The sequence below is a fragment of the Eucalyptus grandis genome, chromosome 10, assembly GCF_016545825.1.
Source record: "Eucalyptus grandis isolate ANBG69807.140 chromosome 10, ASM1654582v1, whole genome shotgun sequence".
Classification (NCBI taxonomy): domain Eukaryota; kingdom Viridiplantae; phylum Streptophyta; class Magnoliopsida; order Myrtales; family Myrtaceae; genus Eucalyptus; species Eucalyptus grandis.
Genome location: NC_052621.1, coordinates 34,779,365 through 34,804,674, shown reverse-complemented (window position 1 = coordinate 34,804,674; position 25,310 = coordinate 34,779,365). Strand labels below are relative to the sequence as shown.

Here is a 25,310-nt window from a genome sequence, read left to right as displayed (position 1 = left end):
GTTTAGGACTAAATTGGCACAAATAGTAAATGTTTATAACTTTTTTAACACTTTCCCCCCCACCCCACCTTTTTTTTTTTTTTTTTTTTAATGTTTACGCATGCAAAGGGAATTTCGGCCATATAAGGTCCAATGCGTCCAATAGGGAGCTAGCGTCCAAGATAGATTTTCTAAAAATTGAAGAAGAAAGGCTCATTCAGCACAAAAACGACCTTGATGAGGAGAATAGTTAATCTTCGCGAAGGGACTAGAAAGATCTGCTAGGGCATAAAAGCTCAATGCTTGGCCTCTTGCCATGGCCAATTTTCCCTCGCCCGCTCGCTGTTCCCCTTATCTTTCACAGCAAGAGGAAGATCAACTTGATTGGAAAAATAAAATAAAGGCATTGTCCCTCATATCGTGAAATCCACTTGGGTAATAGCCCTGAAATTCCGATGGAAATTGAAGAGGATTCTGCAGACTTTGTTTTGAGCAAATGATTCTTGGATGATTTTCTTGGATTCCCAATTTTTGATCCAGATGTGGCTACTATAAACAGAGTGGATGCTTGGGTTCGTGTTCCCCACCTATCGATGGAGTATGTCGATGAGGAATTTTTAATCAGGCTAGGCAATTAGGTTGGCGTTCCCTAGGAGGCGGACGCCACAACACTTAGCCGCTGAAAGAGGAAGCGTGCGAGAAAATGTGTTCAAGTTGTTCTCTCTAACCCCTTACGCCCATGATCATCATTAGTGGTCGAAGATGCAGGATTAAGTATGAAGGCCTGCACTTCATAGGCTTCCAGTGTGTTTGTAATGGGCATAAAACTAAAGAGTGCGAAGGTAATATCGTGCCTGAGGGAGCTATGCATGTAGAAACGTTTCTTGCACAAAAAAATAAAAATAAAAAATGTTTTAATTAGAAAAGAAACCTCTAGCGTTCCAAAACCAGGTAAGAAAGATTTCGAGTTTGGATGATGGTTGTCGAGGTTTTCGCGATAATCCTGATGAGAATCAAAAGGGATCTCGTTGTGCGGTGCCCAAACCTTTGCTTCTTTGTAAGAGGGGACATGATGGTATGGAAAATAGGCTTGTATTAGTACATGAAAGCTGCCTCATCAGTCGGTCGTGGGATGTCTATGTTAATGGAGCAAGAAAAGGTTGAAAGTGGAACTGGAACATTGGTTAATGCATATGTTAGGTGTGAAAAGTGCAAAAAAATGTATTAAATCTATTGTATTGGTACCATATCAAACCTAAACTTTTCAATTGAACAATTTTAATCCTAATTGGTACCAACTTAGGCAGGAAATCGCTAATGTGGACGCCGACCGTCCTATGTGGCAAGACCGGTGTTGACGTGATATTTTTAAATAATTTTTTGATTTCTATTTTATTTTTAAATTTGTTCCTCTTTTCTTATTTTTCCTTTTTCTTTTTTTTTTATCCTAATTTTTTTTCTTTGGATTGTGGTACATACCGGCCATGGGTGAGGGCATGACCCTCGCCAAACTCGGCGAGGGAGCCTAGGTGGCGAGCGTCAAGCCCTTCCATTATCTAGTGAAGGTCGACTCTTTGCTAGATTTGGTGAGGGCAACCCTTGCCTGTGGCCGGTCACCAGTCATGGTTGGTACTGGCCATAGTCCAAAGAAAAAGAATAAGAAAAAAAAAAAAAGAAAATTATTTTTTAAATAATAATAAAAATTTAAAATATCCACATTAGTGCTGATTGCGCCATACAGGATGGTTGGCGTCTATTTCAATGATTTACGACCTACATTGGCGAGATTGACTGAATTAATACCAATGCAAAAAGTTTTAGGACCAAATTGGTCAAATTGAAAATGTTTAGAAATGAATTGATACTAATGCAATAGGTTTATGACTTTTTTGATACTTTTTCCATTAGTTGTGGGATGTCTATGTTAATGGAGCAAGAAAAGTTTGAAAATCAAACTAGAACTCTGGTTAAGGCATAAGTTAGATGTGAATCGTCATTATCTTTATAAAGAAGATACAAGAAAGGCATCAAAATGGAAGCATGTATCTTATAAGGGAGCAAATGATAATCATTTTGACAAAAAATTGATTTTTGGAACAAAAATAATTTTTATTTTCCTTTTTAAAATTTCAATTCCTAGATGAGTTTCTGAACAAAAATATATGTTTGATAACGATACAAAACTTTTCCCTTCCAGGCGCTAGTGGACGGCGATAGCTAGCGGGTGGATAGCCGGCGGGCGGGTGGCGGATAGCGGGCGAGCCATCAAGGACATCATCTTTTATTCGCTAACTTATCACCAAAGACACAAGCTGTCAATATTAAAACTGGAGATAACGATTCTTCTTCTTTGGCTTCTGTTGGGAAGATCGTCGGGGGTGATTTGAGCTCCCACTTCTTGACAATTCCGGGGCTTCCATTCAGGACCTCAGTCGTTCTGCCGGGTATTACCCGCTTCCGCATTCCCATGCCGCTAGGTGAGGCCTTGGAATTAACTTCGGTAGATAGTTATTGATGTTCTTGATGTACAATACAATTTTCATATATCTAGTCCTTAATTAATATGCTAGGCCTAGATGATAGGAAAATTAATGGGTTATTAATGAAACACGTTAAAATGAGAAGTTCACAGAATTCGGTCAGTTAAACCGCAAAGAAATTTTCTTTCTTGAATTTGTTTCTTCGATTTGAGCAAGCCAAACAAGATTCGGCACATTCTAGTTAACCAAGTTCCCGTCATGACTCTGTCCTGTTTTTTGTCCGATTTTCAAGGGTGTTCTACTACTTAATCAAATCACAGGAAAAAATTTGACGAGTACTTAATAAGAGAAAGATATGAGCGGAATAAAGAAGCTGAAATTAAGCACAAAGAGGATAAACTGGTGAAAGGAGAACAACCACTGGAGAAGAAAACTTAAAAGCTCGAGGAGAAAGAGCATTACCTTCTGAAAGATCTTATAGAACGGGAGATATCTCAAGTCTGAGAAAGAGAAATTGGAGACTCAGAAGTTGAAATTCGCTTTTGAGAAAGATCAGTTGCGCAGATTTAGGGCTGCTTGAGAAGGAAAGAGCAAAAATTGAAAAGCAGCTGGTGAAGATCGACATGAAGCAGGATCGACTGAAAGTGAGGGAAGAAGAAAGGTTAGAATTTGTGCGTTTGCAATCTGAATTGAAGGAAGAAAAAGAGAAGTCCAGGCTTCAAAAGGAGCTCCATTTGAAGGAAGCTGAGGACTTGAAGCAGCTAAAGGAAGCTTTTGAGAAGGAGTGGGATGAGCTTGATGAGAAAAGGACTCAGATTGAGAAAGAAAGGATGGATGCAGAGCGACAAAAAGAAGAATTTGAAAAACTCAAACATAGCGTGGAGGAAAAATTACAGAGGGTCAGGATGGAGACGGATGATTACATAAGAAGGGCGCTGGAAGATCTTAAAACTGGCTAAAGGGATCATTTTGAAGCCAGAATGGAGCATGAGACTTTAGTTCTTGCTGAGAAGGAGCAAAGGGAGAGAAGTCAAATGCTTCATGAGGAGGTCCACATGACATCATGCGATCATGCTTAATACTATCGTGGCATGTAAGAAACAGCCGTTGGAGCCTAGAGCTGTATGGACTAGTGGAAAAGTTCGAAATCCCTGGACCTTCTATTCCGAGTTTTAGGCTTATGGAATTTTATCATTGCACTTTTTTTTTTTTAAAACTTTGTCGTTGACTTGATTTCATCTGTTCGCACTTTGTTAGTACATATTAACATTGATGCGATCCATACCATCTTAAATATACAAGATTATTTATTTGTCTTTTTGTTTTTTTTTTTTTCAAAGTAAAATGATAAAGAAAGGCTACCAACATAACTATTCCTTTCGACGTTCTCACACACATTATGAAGTGTTCAACTTGACTCATAATTGTTTATATCTATTTAGTAATTAAAGGACTGTGGTTGACAATGTCTTTAATGTAGCCTCTCTGACATACTCGAAACTAGAAGTCTCTCCACATCCTGTCATAAATTGTCTAAGGCACAGATAAGCCAAACATTCACTAATGACAAGTGCAAATTCGTTATTGCTGTGGCATCCCAAAAATAACTCATGGCCATGTGTTTTATAAGTAGAAGTTTATTGATTTATGATTTCAAGATTTATGGGCAAGTGAATAAGAATGATCTGGTATTTATATAAATGGATAATTATTTTGTTGGAAACGCGTCCCATGTCCATGTGAGACCAATGATTTTATTTGATGAGGAAATTATGTTTTTGGCCATGAATTTTATAAGTTGGATTTTATTAAACTATGTTACAAAGTATTATGGCCATTTAAATTTGTAATTTGGTACCTTGTATAAGTGGGATTAAGATGGATTATCAAAAAAAAAAAAATGGGCCATTTAAGCTTGGACTTTAGGTCCAACAGTGTTGGCCTAAAGTGGGCCAAGAGGCTCGGCCCAAGGAGCCCATGAAGTGGTCGACCAATGGCTGGCCCAAGCCCAGCCAAATGAAGGCCCATCATGTGTATGGCAAAAATGCCAGGTGGCAAGAAAAGCCTGCCAAGTATTGCCCCTTTTGTAGCCAAGTGTCCCTCCATGCAAGAAGTAAAGCATGCAAGGGTTTTAATTCAACTAAAAGGAAAATGGGGAGGGGGATTTCGACCAGAAGAGAGAGAAGAGAGAGAGAGTACCATCCAAAGAAAGAAGAGAGAAAGGGAGGTAGAGAGAAAGAGAGGAAGAGAGGAAGAGGAGACGCCGTCGAGCCTGCCTAGTCCCGCCTTGTCTTGCTGTGTTTCCTTCGAATTTGTGTTTCCTTCGAATTTGGATCTCTTAATGAAAGTTGTAGTTTACTTCTTAAGGTAGAACATATAAAAAATTTAGAGAAAACAAACAAGATTAGGTAGGTGAAGTCGTGGTTTTTTGGAGATGGTTAGATCTGGAAATTTCGGTATTAGGAACAGAAGTTTTAACCGCCTATATTTAATTTCCTAGGACGAATCTGACTTCTATGCTTCATGAAGTATTTACCTTATGGTGTTTTATATCACATAGTCGAATTTCATAATTTTTAAATGTCATTTGGGTATTTAATCGAAAATGTTTTTAAAATTATGCGATCTGATGTGTTCGGACTTGGTAATGTTGCAATGCGTGGTCTACACCGTTTTTTATGAGATTCTTTTGGAAAAGTGTTCTGCATGAAATACCTTTATTTATGTCTTTCCTACAACATATTCAAATTCCGTAATTTTTGAAGTTCATTTGCCTATTTAAAAAAAAATGTTTCAAAAACTGTGCAAGTGGAACGGACAAAATTAGTAGTGCTGTGATTCGTGGTCTGTATTGAACTATATAGGGATCTTTTGGTGTAGTGTTCTTCATGAAGTATCTGAATTTATGTCTTGAATATCACATTTTCGAATTTCATAATTTTTGAATGTCATTTGGGTATTTAATGAAAATGTTTTCTAAAACCGTGCTAGCTGGATTGTGCAAATTCAAAAGCTGTGATGCATGGACTATCCTGTTTTGTATGAAATTCTGGTGGTGCTGTGTTCTTCATGAGATGAATGCCCTTAGAGTTTGTCTATGATGTACTAAATTCTTAGAAATTATTAGAGATAATTACTAAATTTTAGGAAATGTAAATTAAAAAAGAATGCTTTCTGTTTTCTAAAATAATAGTAATTGATCTTGCTGCATATGTGATGATATATGGCATTACGTATAAAATCAGAAGCTGAAATTGATTTTGTTGCCATCACATCATGTGCCATGTTAATATTGAGACACAATTGTGAACACGAATTGTGATAAATGAGGATACCGTCGGAGGTGTGAGCCGACGATGCCCTGGGAGTGTGGGGATGCCCGGAATGTGGGGGGCCGAATGCTCGGTGGCCTAGTGGCGTAATTTCGGAGGGTCCTCGGGAGTTTTGAGATGCCCGATGGTATACGGTACATAATTCTAGGGGGAATGCCTAGAGGTATGGCGGTACGTAATTCCGGAAGCCCTGGAGGTGTGTGCCCGGGGGAGATTCCTCGTGATGCTAGTTGGTATGTGAGATGTCCGGAATGTGGGGGTACCGGATGCCCGGTAGTATTTTGAATACATGCTCGGAGGTTCCTCGCGATGCCAGGTTGGGTGCGAGCGATAAATTGTGGGATGCAAACATTGGTCCTTAGAAAGAAAAACTGATGAGATCCTTGTAAAAGATAAGAATTGAAAATGAATCACGTGCATGGGTATATGTATATGGCATGATGCGCGATCTGCTTATGAAAGTAAATTAGTGCTATTTGATATTGAAAATGCGATTATGAAGGCATGAATGAATCTTATGGTGATGTATGCTTGATAGCATGGATGATATGAATCATGGTGGTATATGCACAATGGCATGGTGAGATATGCATGACTACATGGTGGTATATGCACATATGGCATGGATATGCATGAATGCTTGATGATGAGTGCATACCACTAAGAGGTCAACAAAACAGCTTTAGATTTAACATTTTCGTAGAGGGAGGGTTTCACCCCTCAAAACTCAGCCATTTTGCCTCATGACATATGCATGGTTGCAAGGTAAGTTATGCTTGAATGCATGAATGATACGTGCTTTGTTATGATGCCTTGAGTATTCTGTGTGACACAATGAGTAGTTTGGTGGATCTTTACTGCTGAGTGGTTGTACTCACCCCTTTTAGGGATAACATTTCAGACTAGATAAGATATCTCTGCTGCCACTGCCACCGGTAGATGGATCAAGTGATTGGATATGGCTGCAGGGAGGAGGATAGCAAAGGAAGGAACTTTTGGACGCCGATATTGATCGATGGACTTTAAGTATAAGACTGTTGGATGAGATGTTGGTCATCTTTTGAAGTATAGCCAAGTATATAAAACCATGGCATTTTGATGTTCCGATGAATGATGTCCATCTGGTTTAAGTAAATAAAAGTGTTCGGCTTTTACCTATAAATGTTTAGTGTGTGTGCATCATTTTCTGAATATAAGGAAGGGAGTTGTTGAATATGCTTCCGTTACATGAATTGCGCAAGGGACCGATCTAAAAGATGTAAACCCCTAGGTTGTATGGACCCGCTGCAATTGAAATGGTATCAGAGTATCATGTTATTAGGGAAAGTGAAAGGTAAGCGAACTGTGGCGACCCCAATCGGATCAGGGGTCGTCGAGGGGTGCCACAATTGCATAAAAAGCAAGTGGTGTATTCGTCATTAGATTACCGCACTTGATGTCAAGGCAATTAGACTGTGTTTAAATGGGGAGGATACATCTTTCTTTGCGATTGGTATGTATTAATGGATCGATGCATCTTTTGTTAGACCATAGAGTCATTACTAACGAGGACCCCTAAGGTGGTAGCTCCTATAATGGCTTACTATCGAGGGGTTTTTTCCTCTAGGTGGTTAGAAATTAGAAACCCTGTTGAGTTCGTAATTTAACTTTAAACCAATCCACATCAAAAGAGGCTCATATTCAGTTCGTTCCTTTTGTTGAGTCATGGTGACAGGCTTACCCCTCCTAAGAAGATCTATTCGAAGATGAATATACGGTTCTAATGCACAATGATCTGGTGGGACCGATGCGATTTTGGAGGCGGCTGATGCACAAATCAAACATTCTGGGGTCGGACACGTGTGAACTATAGAGTTCCCGCTCAAGAGAGGTATCTGTGTTGGTCCTAGTCGTTGCTAACGGGTCCTAAGTTTGTGCCATGTCAAAGCTTCAATTTGGCAAGAATAATTTAATTCTTATAATACCCTTCAAGTTTTTGACAATCACGATGACACCCTTGTAATTTCAAATTACTTCCAATTTAAATACGTCAGAGTATGTTATTGACAATGGGATAGATGGTTAATGTGATCACCCCAAGATGCAATCTAATTAACACCGCTTGGGCCTATTGTTGAAGCATATTCTTTGATATTGTCAGAAATATTCTTATATAATAAAATTTCTTATGAGAGAATATTGTCAAAGATATTCCTAGATATTAAGAATGTTATTTGATATTTGGTTATTTTCTAATATAACTAATTGTCTTCTTAGATTAAATAGTTAATCTATTTGTTAGAATCGATTGCTTCTTTTACAATACTTTCTATTTTGTTATATATATATATAAGAGGGGGAGAGAGAGGACACACGGCCAAAGTCGCTTAGCCTCTGCCACTCGGCCGTTGTCGCTTGGCCAAGTCACTCAGCCTTCGTCACTCGGCCGCCGTTGCTCAGCCAAAGTCACTCAGCCTCTGTCGCTTGGCCATTATCGCTCAGCCTCCGTCGTAGTAGCATCGTGTCCCAATCTTGGTAACATTTCACCAGCTTCAACGTCCTCAAATTCTTTGAGCCGGGACCGTGTCCAGCAGCTTCGAGTGGGCGTGGAGGGTGAGCCTCTGGCGGCTCTAGCCTTCGATCGTGAGCCAATGGTGGCACACGAGGGAGCACCGGATTGGGTCGCTGGAGCCTAAGTACTGGAAGACACAAGCCAGGCACCCTCCTCGAGCACCGACTAGATCACGGCCTTCAACTTGGCCGCCGAGTGGCGGTTGTCGAGGTCGGGGTCGGGGTCGGGTCGGGGTCGGAGTTGCGGCCGCCGAGCATAGGTGCTGTCAAGGATGGCGACTGGCCGGAGATTTAGGGTTTTGAATTGGGGGAAACACACCAAACGACATTGTTTTATTTTTTAAATGTTGACTGTACACTCCGACGAGTTATATCAGCTTCAAAAATTAATAAAAAAGTGCCACGTCAGATTTCCGGCCAACTAGATTGGAGTTGGCACCAAAGTGAGCGTTTTTCAAACTTTTTGGCACTTAAGTGATCCGACAGAAATTTTTGACTCCAAAATGAGCGCCATACACAAGTTATGGTACTGATAGTGTACTTCTCCCCTAAATATTGTATCAAACATGAAAATTCAAGAAATCGTGCTATACATAGATGGCTTCATATGATTTATGTTTTCCTCTTTTTGGTTGCAATTAGAGAGTTCTTCTTTTGACAATTTTAATCTAGTAGAAATTGAGAAAGTATCTTTATATATCAAATGTACAGATAGCCTAATGAAACTTATTATTAGGGATTATGTGTCGCAAAGGAGAAATCAACATATCTCTATTTGAAAGGTTAATACATCTACAATTTGATAGACATGGTTCTTTCTTTTTGCCTTTTGGTAACTGGATACTTTCCATTTAAAGAGAAATAATCCATGATAAAATCCGAGCAAAAACTAGGGAAAATTGCCTTTTCAATTTCATGATGTGCTAGGATCATAATGATATCATATCCCATCTGATGCGGGAGCATCAAATTCCATCGGAAACTCAACTTATAAACTCAACTCAAGATTCATCAATCACCTAAGCCTTTTTGATATTTATGCATGCAAAGGGAATTTCGGCCATGATAAGGTCCAATGCGTCCAATAGGGAGCTAGCGTCCAAGATAGATTTTCTAAAAATTGAAGAAGAAAGGCTCTTTCAACACAAAGACAATTTTAATGAGGAGAATAGGACATCTTCGCGAAGGGACTAGAAAGACCTGCTAGGGCATAAAAGCTCAATGCTTGGTCTCTTGCCATGGCCAATTTTCCCTCGCCCTCTTGCTGTTCCGCTGGCTTTCACAGCAAGAGGAAGATCAACTTGATTGGCAAAAAAATAAAAATAAAGGCATTGTCCGTCATAGCGTAAAATCCTCATGGGTAATAGCCCTGAAATTCCCATGGAAATTGAAGAGGACTCTGCAGACTTTGTTTTGAGTAATATAGGCTCTATTTGGAAATTGGGCTATTTTTAATTTAGGCCTAATTCTCCAACAAAAAGAAAAAAAAAACTCTCAATTTTTGGTTCAATCCCAATCCGTCCTATTTTTTTTTCCTGTCTAACAGCAAAATCACAATCTTTTACTCTATTCCCTTATCTGCCTTGCATCCAAAAATCGCCGTTAGTTTCTTAAAATTATCAACATCGGGAGGTCGTCATTATTATATATGAAGGTGAGGGTACTAGAAAAGATGCAATGCATGAGTTTCGATAATGAACGTTTGATTGGCCCTAACGTTGATAGGTTTGGGGACACCTTTTGGACGCGGGGTCGGATTTGAGACCATATCGAGAGTTTGTGGGTTTTTTTTTTTTTTTCAGATAAAGGAAAAGTTGGGACCCAAAGTTGGGTTTAGTCTTAAAGTAGCGATGTTTGTTAGGGAATTAAGGTCCCTTTTCTTTTATGGCATTATCTTTAATCCTTTCCATATAATGAACCCTACATGTCCTATGCAATAAGTCAAGCCGAAACTAAATGCAGACACAAAAACACCTTCAACTATGTGGCCGGATGAGAGTTTGTGGGTGCTTTTTTTTTTTTTTTTTGATTAAAGGAAAAGTTTGGGCTCAAAATTAGGATTAGAATTAAAGTGGCCATGTTTTTTTTTTAAAGGGAATAAGACCCCTTTTCTTTCATGGCATTATCTTTAATCCTTACCATATAATGAACCTAAATGGGCAAAAGAGTTAAAAAAGTCATAAACTTTTTATATTTGTGCCAATTTAGTCATAAATCTTTTTTTTATGCCAATTTAGTCCTAAATTTTTTCTCTTGGTGCCAAATCAATCCTTTTCGACTAATTTTGGTCGGATTTTATTGACTAAGCATTGGCAAGTTGACGTGGCACGATTTGCTCCGATGTGTACAATTTTTAATAATATTTTAATATTTTTGAATTCTTATTTTAATATTTTAATATTTTAATATTTTATTTTTCTCTTTTTTTCTTTTTTTCCTTCTTCTCCTCTTTCCTCTAGCCAATTGTCGGACCCCGGCAATTGGCTGTTTGCCCTTGCGACCAAGGCGTCGCTAGAGGCTGGGCACCGACGAGGCTTGACCCTCACTAGATTTGGTGAGGGCAAGCCTCGCCGACCATCTTGGCGCAAGGCCGCCCTCGCTGCCAAGGCCTCGCCAAAGGTTGGGCGAGGCTCGATCCTCGCCACCCCGTGTGAGGCCGCCCTCGTGGCCACTAGCGAGATTGAGGTTGACCTCACTAGTCGTCGCCTTGGGCCAGTCATCGGCTAGAGGAAGGAGGAGAAGTAAAAAAGAAAAAAATAAAAAAAGGAATAAAATAAAATAAAATAATTCAAAAATATTAAAATATTATTAAAAAGTTACACATGTCAGCACTAATCATGCCACGTCAGCTAGCCGACGCCTTGTCAGCAAAATCTGACCAAAATTATCTAGAAATGACTAAATTAGCATCAAGAGAAAAAGTTTATGAATAAATTAGCACCAAAAAAAGATTTAGAGTTAAATTGGTATAAATATAAAAGGTTAAATTTTTTTTTAACACTTTTCCCAACCTATATGTCCTATGCAAACAAGTCAAGGGAAGAAGCATCTAATGTATACTAAATTGGTAAAAATGAATCAGACTTTGCAGGCGCGTAGTCTGTCCAGACCGCAACTAAATGCAGAGACAAAAACACCTTCAACTATGTAATGCCTACTAGAAGTCCACATTGACGCGCTCTCTAGAACGCGAGCGGGTTTGCGTGGGTAAGCCCTGACTTTCGATTAACTTCGTGTTTAGCGCGCTCTCCCGATTATAAGGAAAACTCAGATTTTTTCGTGAGAAAACGCTGTGCAAAAGTCCCTCACGGAAGTAAATGTTTATAAAAACTTATGCCTGGGTATATATAAATGTTTATCACGCGGCTTACGTAAAATGATACGGCAAAAAATTTAATTGCAGTCTGAAAATAATTCCATCCCTATTTTTCGCAAAGTCTCGAGAGTTCGGTTTGTACTTTTGTGGAGAGACCTCTCGAGTCTCAAACCTCTCCTCTGGAAGTACCATTTTTAGCACGAGAAAATCATACACATTATGTTTATTAAAACTTATGTCTGGTGATGGGTTTTTCTATGTGTAGATGGGCCTAAGTAGGCCCGTCTGCCCATGATGGGCCTAAGAACTCGGCCCGCAAGTTAATGGCCCATGAATGAAGGGTTGAGATATGAAAGGGTGCGTTGAGGGGTTGTCTTTTGGAAGGGGTGTTACGTTAAGGGATTGCGTCATTTAGAGGAGACGCTTTAAGGGAAAGAAAGAAAAGGGACGTACCTTTTGAGTGAACGTACGTTTTTCCTAATAGTCGCTTTCTCCTCCTCCAAAACAACATGCTTCCAAATATTAGAATTTTCTTCCCCTCAAAGCAACAAACAATACGCTTCTCGATAGAACGAGATCAGGATTCTTCCTCGAACTTCAACATTGGTGTTTAATTTGTAACAAATAAGGTACGCTCGATTCCGTAGTGTATCTTTGATCGGTGATACATGTGTTTTCTGGGCTCGTCTTCCGCATTCGTTTTAGGGGTTCGATTAAGTATCGGAATCGGTTTTAGGGAATCCGTTATTCCCAACATTGGTATCAGAGCCATTGTTCATGTTTCACGATCCCTTTTCATATTTATGATTTGTTTATGATTGAATTTTCATGAAACACCGCCGTCGGCCGATCGGGGATGGAAAAATCCTGACACTCGTACTGTTCCCCTCTTTTTTTTTTTTTCTTTTTATTATTTTTTTTTTCGTAAATCAAAGTTTGTTTTTGATAGCGTATGGTCGAAGCTCTCGTCGATACAAGAAAAAGAGTAGTGGATCGTCGCTGGGGGCCACCCGTGCCGCCACGCGCGGCTGGAATGGATTGGGGGTCGTTGGCGTGTGCAATGCACGTGCCGATACGGTCCTCATCGGGCGCGTGCGATGCAGGCGCTATTTCGGTCCTAAGCGCGTGCGACGCACGCGCACGGTCGCTGGCACGTGCAGCGCATGTGCATGGTCGCATGCGCCAGTTGACGTCATCGTGACATCAGCCGCACACGTGTGTGGCATCGTGACATCATCCCCGCACGCGCGTGGCACGTGCTAGCTAACGTCATCCGCGTAATCTGTGACAAATAAGGTACGCTCGATTCCGTAGTGTATCTTTGATCGGTGATACATGTGTTTTCTGGGCTTGTCTTCCGTATTCGTTTTAGGGGTTCGATTAAATATCTGAACCGGTTTTAGGGAATCTGTTATTCCCAACATTGGTATCAGAGCCATTGTTCATGTTTCCCGATCCCTTTTCATGTTTATGATTTGTTTATGATTGAATTTTCATGAAACACTGCCGTCGGCCGATTGGGGACCGAAAAATCCCGACACCGTACCGTTCCCCCTCTTTTTTTTTTCCCTGTAAATTGAAGTTTGTTTCTGATAGCGTATGGTCGAAGCTCTCGTCGATACGAGAAAAAGAGTAGCGGATCGTCGCCGGGGGCCAGACATGCTGCCGCGTGCGGTCGGAATGGATTGGGGTCGTCGGCGTGTACAACGCACGTGCCGATACGGTCCCCATCGGGCGCGCGCGATGCATGCGCTGTTTCGGTCCCAAGCGCGTACGATGCACGCGCATGGTCGATGGCACGTGCAGTGCACGTGCGCGGTTGCACGCGCCAGCTAACGTCATCGTGACGTCAGCCACACACCCGTGTGGCATCGTGACGTCATCCCCGCATGAGCGTGTTACGTGCCAGCTGACATGGCAAAAAAGTTAATTGCAATGTGAAAATAATTCCATCCCTATTTGGCATAAACTCTCAAGAGTTCGGTTTGCACTTGTGTGGAGAAACCTCTCCTCTGGAAGTAGCATTTTTAGCACGAGAGAATCATACAGTGTGGTATCTTTTTAGGCCTAAATCTCTGTTCATGCTTCATAAAAACATTCGAGAAGCTCTCTCTTTTCTTTCTCTGAAAGCAGAGACTTTAATATTAATCTTTGCAGAGAGCGGGGGCGACTGGTCTTGTGTGCTTGCATATCACGAGTGCGAAAGAATTTACAAAGAGCTCAAGAAAATTATGGGGAACAGATATGTACGATAGTAATAGTCTACTTTTCCCTTGAAATAAGCTTTCCCAAATTAACGTCTGATTACCGTGAATTGACATGTTGACGATTGGCCCGCAGGAATTTGATATACGAAAGGAATGTGGAAGCAATTGCAGAGACGGGTTCTCAAGAGTGGAGACCTTCCTGAACAAAAAGGAAGTGAAATATGCTTTAGGGGTCGGGGATATAGAGTTTAAGATGTTTAGAGAAGGAGTGTATAATGCGATGCATGGGGAAATAATGAGGAATCTCGCAGTGGGTATCCCCGTGCTTCTTGCGGACGGGCTGAAGGTGCTCATTTATGCCGGTGCGGAGGATCTCCGCTGTAATTATATTGGTATACCCCGATCTTACAAGTTGGCAGACACTATACAGAATTAAACGGAACATTACCTGGCGAATGACATATGTCTTTCCTGATGTTTATTTAAGCAGGAATCTTCGAGTGGGTTGAAGACATGGAGTGGTACGGTCGAGCCGACTTTAAAAAATCTGGAATTGCTCCATTTGGCGTTGATGGTTCCGTGGCAGGATGGGGAAAAAGACATGGAAGACTTACTTTCTTGACGGTCTCTCTCTCTCTCTCTAACAGAAGCACAACATACTTTAAAGATGAGAGAGGCGAATTATAAGTTCAATTCTGGCCCGTATGATGAATTGCAGGTTAATGAGGCTGGGCACTCTGTTCCGATGGATCAGCCGAAAGTTGCTCTACAAATGATACAGAGCTGGATGGCAGCCGATGTCCCATGGCTGGTGCAGATGATGGGCGTGCTACTTATTGAAAAGAGGGTGCCAACAGTACCCGACATTCGAAGCTGTTCATATCCAGAAATACAAGATACAATATGAGTGGGAGGAAAATGGAAACGAAAGGCGAAGAATGAAAGAGTCATTAGTTTAAGTTCATCCGCCGCTATAGATTTATAAATTATAAATGTGTGTATTACATTTCAATGTTCGTTATATCGATACAAACTTCTCTTAAAGTGTAACTTACCAGTTTGCCTTGCATAACTTTTTTTTTTTTTTTTTTTTTCTTTGGGTCGAAATTCCTGCATAACTTGGAAGCATGATTCCTTAGTCTGGTGCATAACTCGAATGCGTGTTCAAGTTGATTTCTCTGTGACAGCCCAGGAGGCATTGCGCTGGGAAGGGATGGTGGTGCATTTGCACCTTGGTCCTCGGACATTCATAAGGAGGGGACACGTCTCTTGTCCCACATCGCTTAGTGAGGGCCCAATAGGGCTCAAAGTGGACAATATATGTATAGTGGCTGATTCGGAAAAATACATTTGGTATCAGAGCGATTCTTGACAACATGTGGACGAAACATGATGGCATGGAAAATAGGCTTGTATAAGTACATGAAGTACATGAAGGCTGCCTCATCATGTCTATCTTAATGGAGCAAGAAAAGGTTGAAAATCGAACTAGAAAAGGTTGAAAATCGAACTGGAACTTTGGTGTGAATCTTTATTATCTTTATGAAGAAGATATAGGAAAGGCATCGAAATGGACACATGTACATAAATGATAACTATTTTGGAAAGAAATTGATTTTCGGAACAGAAATAGAATTTTTTTTTTTTAAATTTCTATTTCTAGATGAGTTTCTAAATAAAAATACGAGTTTAATAACAACATAAAATTTCTCTCCTTGGGTGCCGGCGGACGGTGGACGGGCGGTGGGTGGATGGCGAGTGGTGGGCGGGTGGATGGTGGGCGGGCGGTGGGCGGATGGCGAGTGGTGGGCGGGCGGATGGCGGGCGGGCGGTGGGCGGATGGCGAGTGGTGGGCAGGCAGGCACTAGGCAGCGGATGGCAAGCGAGCCATGGAGGACATCATCTTTAACCGCCAACTTATCACCAAAGACACAAGCCGTCAATATTAAAACTGGAGATAACGATACGATTCTTCTTCTTTGGCTTCTGTTGGGACGATCGTCGAGAGGCGCTTTGAGCTCCCACTTCCTGACAATTCCAGGGCTTCCATTCAGGACCTCAGTCGTTATGCCGGGTGTTACCCGCTTCCACACTCCCATGCCGCAAGGTGAGGCCTTGGAATAAACTTTGGTAGCTAGATATTGATGTTCTTGATGTACAATACGATTTTCATATATCTAGTCCTTAATTAATATGCTAGGCCTAGATGATAGGAAAATTAACGGGGTTGTTAATGAAACACGATAAAATGAGAAGTTAACAGAAATCGTTCAGTAGAACCCGCCAAGAAATTTTCTTTCTTGAAGTCGTTTCTTCGATCTGAGCAAGCCAAACAAGATTCGGCACATTCTAGTTAACCAAGTTCTGGTCATGACTCTGTCCTGTTTTTTGTCCGATTTTCAAGGATGTTTTACTACTTAATTAAATCATGGAAAAAATTTGACGAGTACTTAATAAGAGAAAGATATGAGCGGAAGAAAGAAGCTGAAATTAAGCACAAAGAGGATAAACTTGTGAAAGGAGAACAACCAGTGCAGGCTTCAAAAGGAGCTTCTTTTGAAGGAAGCTGAGGACTTGAAGCAGCTAAAGGAAGCTTTGAGAAGGAGTAGGATGAGCTTGATGAGAAAAGGACCCAGATTGAGAAAGAAAGGATGGATGCAGAGCGACAAAAAGAAGAATTTGAAAAGCTCAAACATAGCGGGGAGGAAAAATTACAGAGGGTCAGGATGGAGACGGATGATTACATAAAAAGGGCGCTGGAGCATCTTAAAACTGGCTAAAGGAATCATTTTGAAGCCAGAATGGAGCATGAGACTTTAATTCTTGCTGAGAAGGAGCAAAGTGAGAGAAGTCAAATGCTTCGTGAAAAAGTCCACATGACATCATGCGATCAGTCTCGGTAGTCCGGTGGCATGTAAGAAACAGCCGTTGGAGCTTAAAGCTGTACGGACAAGAAAAGTTCAAAATCCGTGGACCTACCATTCCGAGTTTTTAGGCTAATGGAATTTTCATCGCCTTTTTCTTTTTTTTTTCCCCTTAATTTGTCGTTGACTTGATTTCATCTGTTCGCACTTTGTGAGTGCATATTAACATTGATGCGATCCATACCATCTCAAATATCCAAGATCATTTATCTGTCTTTCTCTTCTTCTTTTTTCAAAGTAAAACTATAAAAAAAAGGCTATCAATATAACTTACTTTCCACGTTCTCACACACATTATGAAGTGTTTAGCCTGAGTCATAATTGTTTATATTTATTTAGTAATTAAAGGACCGTGATTGACGACGTCTTTAATGTAGCCTCGCTGACATTCTCGAAATTAGAAGTCTCTCCACATCTTGCCATAAAATGTCTAAGGCAAGGATAAGCCAGAGATTCAGGCCCTGTTTAGTTTAGCATTCCCAAGGGGCTTTCAGCCCCGAAAACCCATTGGAAAAAAATTTAGGTGTTTGGTTTGACATTTGGAGGTATCTTTGTCCAAATACTAGCATTTGAAATGCTGAAAGCTCAAAGCAAGTGGGGACCTGCTTTGGGCTTTCAGCATTTCGAAGATGCAAGTCTACCTCTACTATTCATCCGTTGACTTCTTTTTCTTTTTCTTTTTTAAACCGATTATCTTCCCTACACCCCAACCGCCGTTGATCGGCGACGGAGTTTCATCGGATTTTATTTTTATATTTTAAAAAATAATAAAAACTCTCTCGCAAATGTTGGGTTCGCCTTTTTTTTTTTTTGTCATTTTTATCTTTTGACAATCAATAGCCCAACTTTTTATCAATACACTAGAATAATCATTAATTAACGAAGATGATTAATACTACAATAATTAAAAAAATTATTCAAAGTTGAAAACAAACCTAAAAGAACCCTAGGTCAAAAGTTGAGCTTTGCATCTACTCTATAATCAAATTCTTTTAATATAATTTTTAAATAAATTTACTAATATATATCTTTTACATTACTCTCAACATGAAAATATAAAATGTTATATAGTCATTGTTTCTTTTTTGCAATTTTAAAAATACTAAAACTAAGAAACTTAATTTGGTTACACTAAAGAGCTTTTCAAATATATGTTTACCAAACAGTTTTGCATTTCCCTAAAGCAATTTTCAGTTATAGTTTACCAAATAGTCTAGCATTTTAGAAAACCCCTTTATCTCAAAGGTATTTGCATTTTCCCAAGGGCATTTCCCCAAAGCCGAACCAAATGGGCCCTAATAACCAACGCAAATTTGTTACTGCATAAAAAGCAAGTGTCGTATTCATCATTAGATTACTGCACTCGATGTTAGGGCAATTAGACGATGTTTAAATGGGGAGGATACATCTTTCTTTGCGATTGCTATGTAGTGATCGATTGATGCATTTTTTGTTAGACCATAGAGTCATTGCTAACAAGGACCTCTAAGGTGGTAGCTCGTATAATGGCTTATTATCGAGGGGTTTATGCTCTAGGTGGCTAGAAATTAGGAATCCTATCGAGTTCCGAATTTAACTGCAAGCCAATCCACATTAAAAGAGGCTCATACTCAGTTCCTACCTTTTGTTGAGTCATGGTGACAGGCTTATCCCTTCTAGGAAGATCCTTTCAAAGATGAATATACAGTTCTAATGCACAATGATCCGGTGGGAACGATGCGATTTTGGAGGCGGCTGATGCACAAATCAAACATTCTGGGGTCGGATGTGTGTGAATGGAGTTCCCGCTCAAGGGAGGTATCTATGTTGGTCCTAGTCGTTGCTAACGAGTCCTGAGTTTGTGCCATGTCAAAACTTCAATTTGGCAAGAATAATTTAATTCTTATGATACCCTTCAGGTTTTTGACAATCACGATGACACCCTAGTAATTTCAAATTACTTCCAATTTAAATACGTCAGAGTATGTTTTTGACAATGGGATAGACGGTTAATGTGATCACCCCAAGATGCAGACTAATTAGCACCGCTTGGGCCTATTTTTGAAGCATATTTATTTGATATTGTCATATATATATATATATATTTTATTCTTATATAATAAAATTTCCCATGAGAGAATATTGTCAAAGATATTCCTAGATATTAAGGATGTTACTTGATATTTCGTTATTTTCTAATATAACCAGTCGTCTTAGATTAAAATAGCTAATCTATTTGTTAGAATCGATTGCTTCTTTTACAAAACTTTCTATTTTGTTATATATGTGTGTGTGTGTGAGAAGAGAGGGGGAGAGAGAGGACACACCAACCCTTTTCCCACGTCCTCGCATAGACATAGGACTACCTATATCATCAAGATTGAGTCTGAGAATCAAAGTCCTCAATCAATGTCATTTAAGAGGGACTAACGTGTTTAAACAATCCTACTTTATCATCGTCAAAATTATGCTTAATTTCTTGAAAATTGATTAGACCAAAACAAATTGCCCCCCCGCAACCAGCTTAAGCCTTGATTAAACACTTCTCGTAATGTTTCGGGAATTAAAAGGCCAAAATCTGAAATATTAAGGATCCAGTCAAACAAACATGAATTTCCCATGTCCACCAAGTCATGCATGAATGGTCATTCCTCGTAGTATACTTTCATCTGCAATCCGGTCAAACCTTTGACCTGGCTTTCACTTTATGAATCACGTCAACAATCCTTCGGCTGCTCTCGGTATCAACGGCTCGACTAATTTCTTGCAATAACAGTGCAACCAAATTGTACGCTCTTACCTGCATCCATGCTGTGTTATTTGGATGAATGGTGTTTGACCGCACATACATAATTGCGACGATAAAAGAATAAATGGTAAAGACAAAAAAATGTAGCAAGGCACCAAGCAAACCGAGTTTCTTTCCTTGAACTTTTTACCTTGCTGACTCAAGTCAACCTTTTTCACTTGCTTGTTGACTTTTTTCTGTTCTTACTTTGTTTCTTTGTTCTCAGGGATAATGTAGACTTTGATGTTGACACCTATATTTTGGCGATTTGTTTAAGTGTTTATTAATTGCATTGAAAAATTATGGATTAAATTTTAACTCCTTAATAAAAGTTTTCATTAAAATTGCATCACATATAGACATTATGAGCATTTGCGTCACTAGTTTTAAAATTTATCAAAAAAAAAAATTACAAAAAAAATTAAATAAAAAAATTTCGAAATTAAAAAAAATTATTAAAAAAAAAGAAAAAAGAAGAAGAAAGAAGAGTAAAAAAATCATTAAAAAGTATCGTGTTTGCACAGCGTATTGAATGGTCTTTGTTTTTCCAAAATTGTCATAAAAAAAGGTTAAAAAAAGATTCATTAAAAGGTATAAAAATCGAATGAGGCCGAGTATAGGGTCTTTCTTCGTGTGTGGACTTGCCCACCTATCTCTTTTCCTTTTCTTTTTTCGCACTTGGGCTGGCCCATCTCCTTTTATTTCAACCTAACTAGTGTGCAGATCATCTTCCTCCCCTCACACCATCCATGCTTCTGCAAAAAAAAATGAGAAAAGAGGAGAGTACAAATAGAGGAGCAGAGGATCGCGATGGCAGAGGATCGCGAGGGCAAAGGATGGCGTGATCCCAGGGTCGGAGATCAAGCGGCTGCGACAGGCTGGCGGTGGCAGAAGCCATGCGCACCTGTTGTTGGTCGAGCTTAAAAGGAAGAGAGCAAAGAGAAGGAGTGGGGGGTTTTGGACGGGTTCTGTGGGTTCAAGGGAAAAACATAGAGCGAGACCAGAGAGCTTGGAGAATGGAGGTCGAGCCAGAGGGAGAGGTCTTCGATTAGGAGAGAGAGACTGAGAAGGAGGGTGGGCAAGAGAGCGACCTAGAGAGAGAGCGCAAGCTCAAGGGAGTGGTTGGTTGTCGCCGGAGGTCCGTTCATCAGTCGCCATTCGCCGCAATCCTCCTCTCGAACCAAGTAGGCTTTGTTTCGATCGTGTGTCCCTTGTTTCTCGGGAGGCGTCGGGCTGGAGCTCGTGCCGACTAATTCGCGCAAGTTTTGGTCCGAGCTGGTCCTCCCTAGCTATTCTAGTATGCGTCGTAGGGGTTTAGATTTGTCTCACGTCTCTATCAAGTGGAAAATTCACCGTGTCATACCAAATGCTTGTGGAAATGCCTAAACGATATCTAAGTTTTGCAAGTTTGTTGAAGCTTGGAGATAGTTGTTCTTTGTTCATATCTGTTCCGACTATCATTAACTTGTCCATGAGCGGATCTTGAGTGTTGCTTGTGCATTTTGTGTTGATCTTTCCCGAATCCGAGCCTCGAGTGAGCCCGTATGGCCTGCTCAACACCTAATGTTTGACAAAATGCTTCAAAGAGAGCCGAAATATAGTTTGTGTTTTTTTTTTAATTCGGAATCGACTAGTGACTGTTGCTATCTCTCTTAAATCATGTTAGCTTAGCTTTCATTGTTTATGCTGCGTTTCTATATAGTTTGCGTGAAATATTCGTGTGTTTCGAATCAACGAAGTTATTTTGGACATCGGAGATGATGGCTAGAGTAGGTGGTCGGCACCATGGTGATGGACGTCTGGTGGACGGTGTTGGTTCGGTAATGGAAGGGACGATGGTTACACCAATTGTCGTGGCCAAATTTTCAGGTGCATCACCTAGGGTTTGGCTAATGGATTATTAAGTTTAGACTTAACTTGAGCTCTTCTAAGCCCATACCAATTCGCGACTTATGTTCAAATTCTTAACATGCAGATAGATTTTATCTAGGAGTCGCCACTAATTTATTTTTGGTTGGTCGATTAAAAATCTAAGTAAAGTAACAGGAGTTTTACTTTACTCCTACGAACCAGAGACTATAGGTATGGGACTTGGTTACACTAGATTTCTCTAATGCTATTTCGGTACCATTCTTTTATTTTCAAAAATGTTTTGCAAGCAGCTTAAATTGATTTTAAATCTATTTCCTTAATATGTGGTGATCATATGGGTGCGCAAACCACCAATTTAACACCCAGATAAACAATGAATAAATTGCAAAAACTTACCTTAAAGCAACCAAAGCATCTGCAATGTTAAATTAGAATCCTACATCAACAACCCTATATATGATTTCTAATTAACACGCAATTTCTGTTTTTTTTTTTTGTTTTAACTTATTCAATGAAAATCATGCTTTAGGCAATGCAATATGACCTAATTCTAATGACATGCAATTTCTAGTTAAATGGACTTAGCAACAATCACTAAATAACATGCATTTCATGAATCTAATTCTAAATGGAATTAGTTTATCATAAGACATTTTTTGTATTTTTTATGAAATTTGAAATTAGAAAAATGTGAAAATTATCTAGCTAAATTAAAATCCTAACCAACTTAAGGATTAGGTCAGGCTAAACCCTAATTTAAACCAAGGTATTATCTTAACTTAGCAATCTCTAACCTAAGATGCAGTCTATCTAAATCAATCTAAATTTAAAATGAAGTATGCAATTTATCCTATTGTGCAATGACGTACAAAAGGATGCCTTAATTCTACATGACATATACATGATGATTTTTATTTTTTTAATTAATTTCAAAATTAAGAAATGTCAAATAATTAGACATGGAATTTAAGCTAATGAAACAAAAATCTAACATCCTAAATTTATTTATTTTTTGATTTTTTTGATTTTTGATTTTATTTTTTATTTCAAAAATTCATGATAAATAAAATGTTTAGTCTAAATATGCAAATAACCTTAAAACATGCAATATTCTAACTTAAATATATTTCAAGATAAATAAAGTAATCAAGACAAGACAGACCATTCACAATTATTAAAAATATCATATATCGCTCAAATCAAAGGGTAATATTTCACTAATAAAATCGATAAATTGATCTTAAGTCTTAAAGATCAAAATATCAATTTTATTCTCGCTTGATTAATTATTTCATCTAAAGCAAAATAAAAAATTCATGTGTGGTTGGGAATCGGGTAATATGTTGAAATTTCCAATCATATACTAAGGACTAATTATACTAAAAAAAACAAGATAAAGTAAAATAAATAAAAAAACTACCTAATGTGTTTTTTTTTTTTTTTTTTTTTTCAAAATTGGGGTGGTAGCTGTGGGGCCCGGCCAGAAGTGGCTAATCGGCGGTCCGGTAGGGGCTCGCGGTCGGAGCTCCAGCGGCCGGGCGGCGACGGGGGCCGGCGGCGCCGAGGGCGGGGCGGTGACGGCGTCGCGAGGTTCGGCGCAGCGACCCAGGGGGCGTCGGGGCGTCGCGGACTGTTGGGCGGCGACGACGTCGAGCTTCCGGCGCAGGGGTACGACGAATCGAGCGGCACCTCGGCGTGGTGACAGGCGAGCAGGAGATCTATAGGTGTCGGGGCACTCGAGCGGTGAGATTAGGACAGCGAGTCGGGCGGTGAGGGGCTTCGCGAGCTGCAATATCGACGGCGGAGGCGGCGTCAAGGGTCGCGTCGGCAGGGAGGCGCGGGTTGCAGGCGTTGCGGGGCTGGCGGCTGCTAGCGTCGCAAAGGAGGTCGAGCAGCGGTGATGCAGCAGGCGGTGTCAGGCACCAGGCGAAGAGGTGGGCGTCGGCGAGAGACGGTGCGGGCGCGGTCGGCGGCGAGCATCACCGGTAGGATCCATATTTTCCCGATGAACAATGTTTTTTTTTTTTTTTCCTGCTACAGCACGTCCCTTCACATGAGCTCTCTCTACTGCTATCCCCTTTCTCGCAGACGTAGCTTTTAACCCGATTTTCCCTTCTTTTTCTTTTGTATTTTTTTTTCAGATCTCTCTCATGCACGAATTTTTTTGCTCTTCGAATTTGCTCTCAATTTTTTTCTAAAGTCTCTTTTAACCTATGCAGGTCAACTCCCTTTATAGTGATTCTAAACGCCGCTTTCTATGGTAAATTTCAAACTTCCATCCTCTATTGCATTAAATTATGGCTACAAATCGGAGCATGATTTCGCAATCAGCTCGATCTTGCATCGATTCCTTAAATTTTATCAAAATCCTTACCCTTTATTCACTTGATTTTTAAAATTATTTTTGCATTTAACAAAATCTAAATATTCATCAGAATTTCAAATTTTTATGCATAATCAATCAAATCAAATTTTCCTTTTTTTTCATTTTATTTGTTCTAATGTAATTTTTTTAGGGGTTAAAATTAATCCCTAATTTTTATAAAAAAATCAATGATTGGATTACCAAACTTTAGGTGTCAACACCAATTGGTGTTATCGTTTGGGCGAGGTCTGGGTTGAAGTATGGCTTCGGTGAAGAGTGGGGCGTGAGAGTGAAAGTAGTTTTGTTTTAAAAAAAATGATGAAAGAACAAATGCAGAAAGCAAAGATAAAAGGGGCTTCGGAAGGAGGAGTCGCAGAAGGGAAAGTGCAGGGAAGGGATGAAGCAAAAAGGATAAAAAAAAAAAAAAGATAAAGAATAAAAAAGAAAAAAAAAGCAAACGTAATAAAACAAAACTATGAAGTGGCAGAGGGAGCTCCGGCTGTGCAAGGAGGCGTCGGGTAGAAGATGAGCACAGAGAAGAATAATAAAAAGAAAAGGAAAAAAGGAAAGTAAACAAAAATACAGAAAAAGAAAATAGGAGTTGGCTTCGGGAATGACCATTGAGCAGACGGTGGAGCCTGGAGGGAAAGGGCGCAGTGAGAAGAGACAAAAGAAAAAAAATTAATAAAAAAATTTTTAAAAAATGAAAACGATAAAAAAATCCAAATTGGATCCGGGTTTGGGTCGGGTCCATGGGCCGGATTGGGTGTATCCGGTCCGAACCCTTTTCTTGAAATGTAATAATGTTAAATATTAAAAATACATTAAAAATTCAAAAAAATAAAATAAAATAAAAAAAAAAATTAAAAATTCAAAAAGTCTCCGAAAATAGTTTTTACTATTTCTGTTCCGAAAACAATTTTTGAACATAAGAATACGTTTGGTAATTGCACAAAATATCTATTTTTGAAATAAAAAAAGAACAAAACACATTTAGTAAACTTGTATAATTTTTTTGTTTCTTTTAATTTTTTAATATTTTTATTTTATCTTTTTTTTTTTCTTCCTTTTGGCTGATCGCTAGCCTCGGCCATGGCCAATGATCAGCCAAAAGGAAGAAAGAAAAAAAAATTAAAAATTAAAAGAAACCAAAAAATTATACAAGTTTACCGTATTTGTTTTTTTTTTCTATTACGTAAAAAGAAACTTTGTGCGGTTATCAAATGTGTTATTCTGTTAAAAAATTATTCCCCGGAACAGAAATAGTTTTTTCTATTTCTATTTCCGGGAACAATTTTTGAATAGAAACATTACCAAACGCAGCTTTAGTTTCTAAAAATAGCATGAAACTAAATGGAAGCCAAAGTAATCTCAAGACTGTACTTGCAGTTTGTCTTCTTCTCGCTTAAATCAAGAGCAAGTTTCACCTGGAATTGGTTTTGTATAATTAATGGAACTCGGCAAAGCAGCCTTTACTAGAGTTGAATATTAAGCCTTTCGGATGATCAATTTAGTCCT

The 25,310-nt window shown here is 39.4% G+C and overlaps 1 protein-coding gene across 1 annotated transcript in view; it reads left to right on the top strand.

Annotated features, from left to right (window-relative positions):
* The first annotated feature begins 13,976 nt into the window (after positions 1–13,976).
* The window catches only part of LOC104423382 (serine carboxypeptidase-like), a 33,090-nt gene continuing 21,756 nt past the window's right edge, over positions 13,977–25,310 (top strand). The window contains exons 1-4 of the mRNA XM_018864277.2: positions 13,977–14,256; positions 14,355–14,488; positions 14,583–14,720; positions 15,826–15,971. Of these exons, the coding sequence (XP_018719822.2) occupies positions 13,977–14,256; positions 14,355–14,488; positions 14,583–14,720; positions 15,826–15,971 (698 nt within the window). The remainder of the gene's footprint in view (positions 14,257–14,354; positions 14,489–14,582; positions 14,721–15,825; positions 15,972–25,310) is intronic.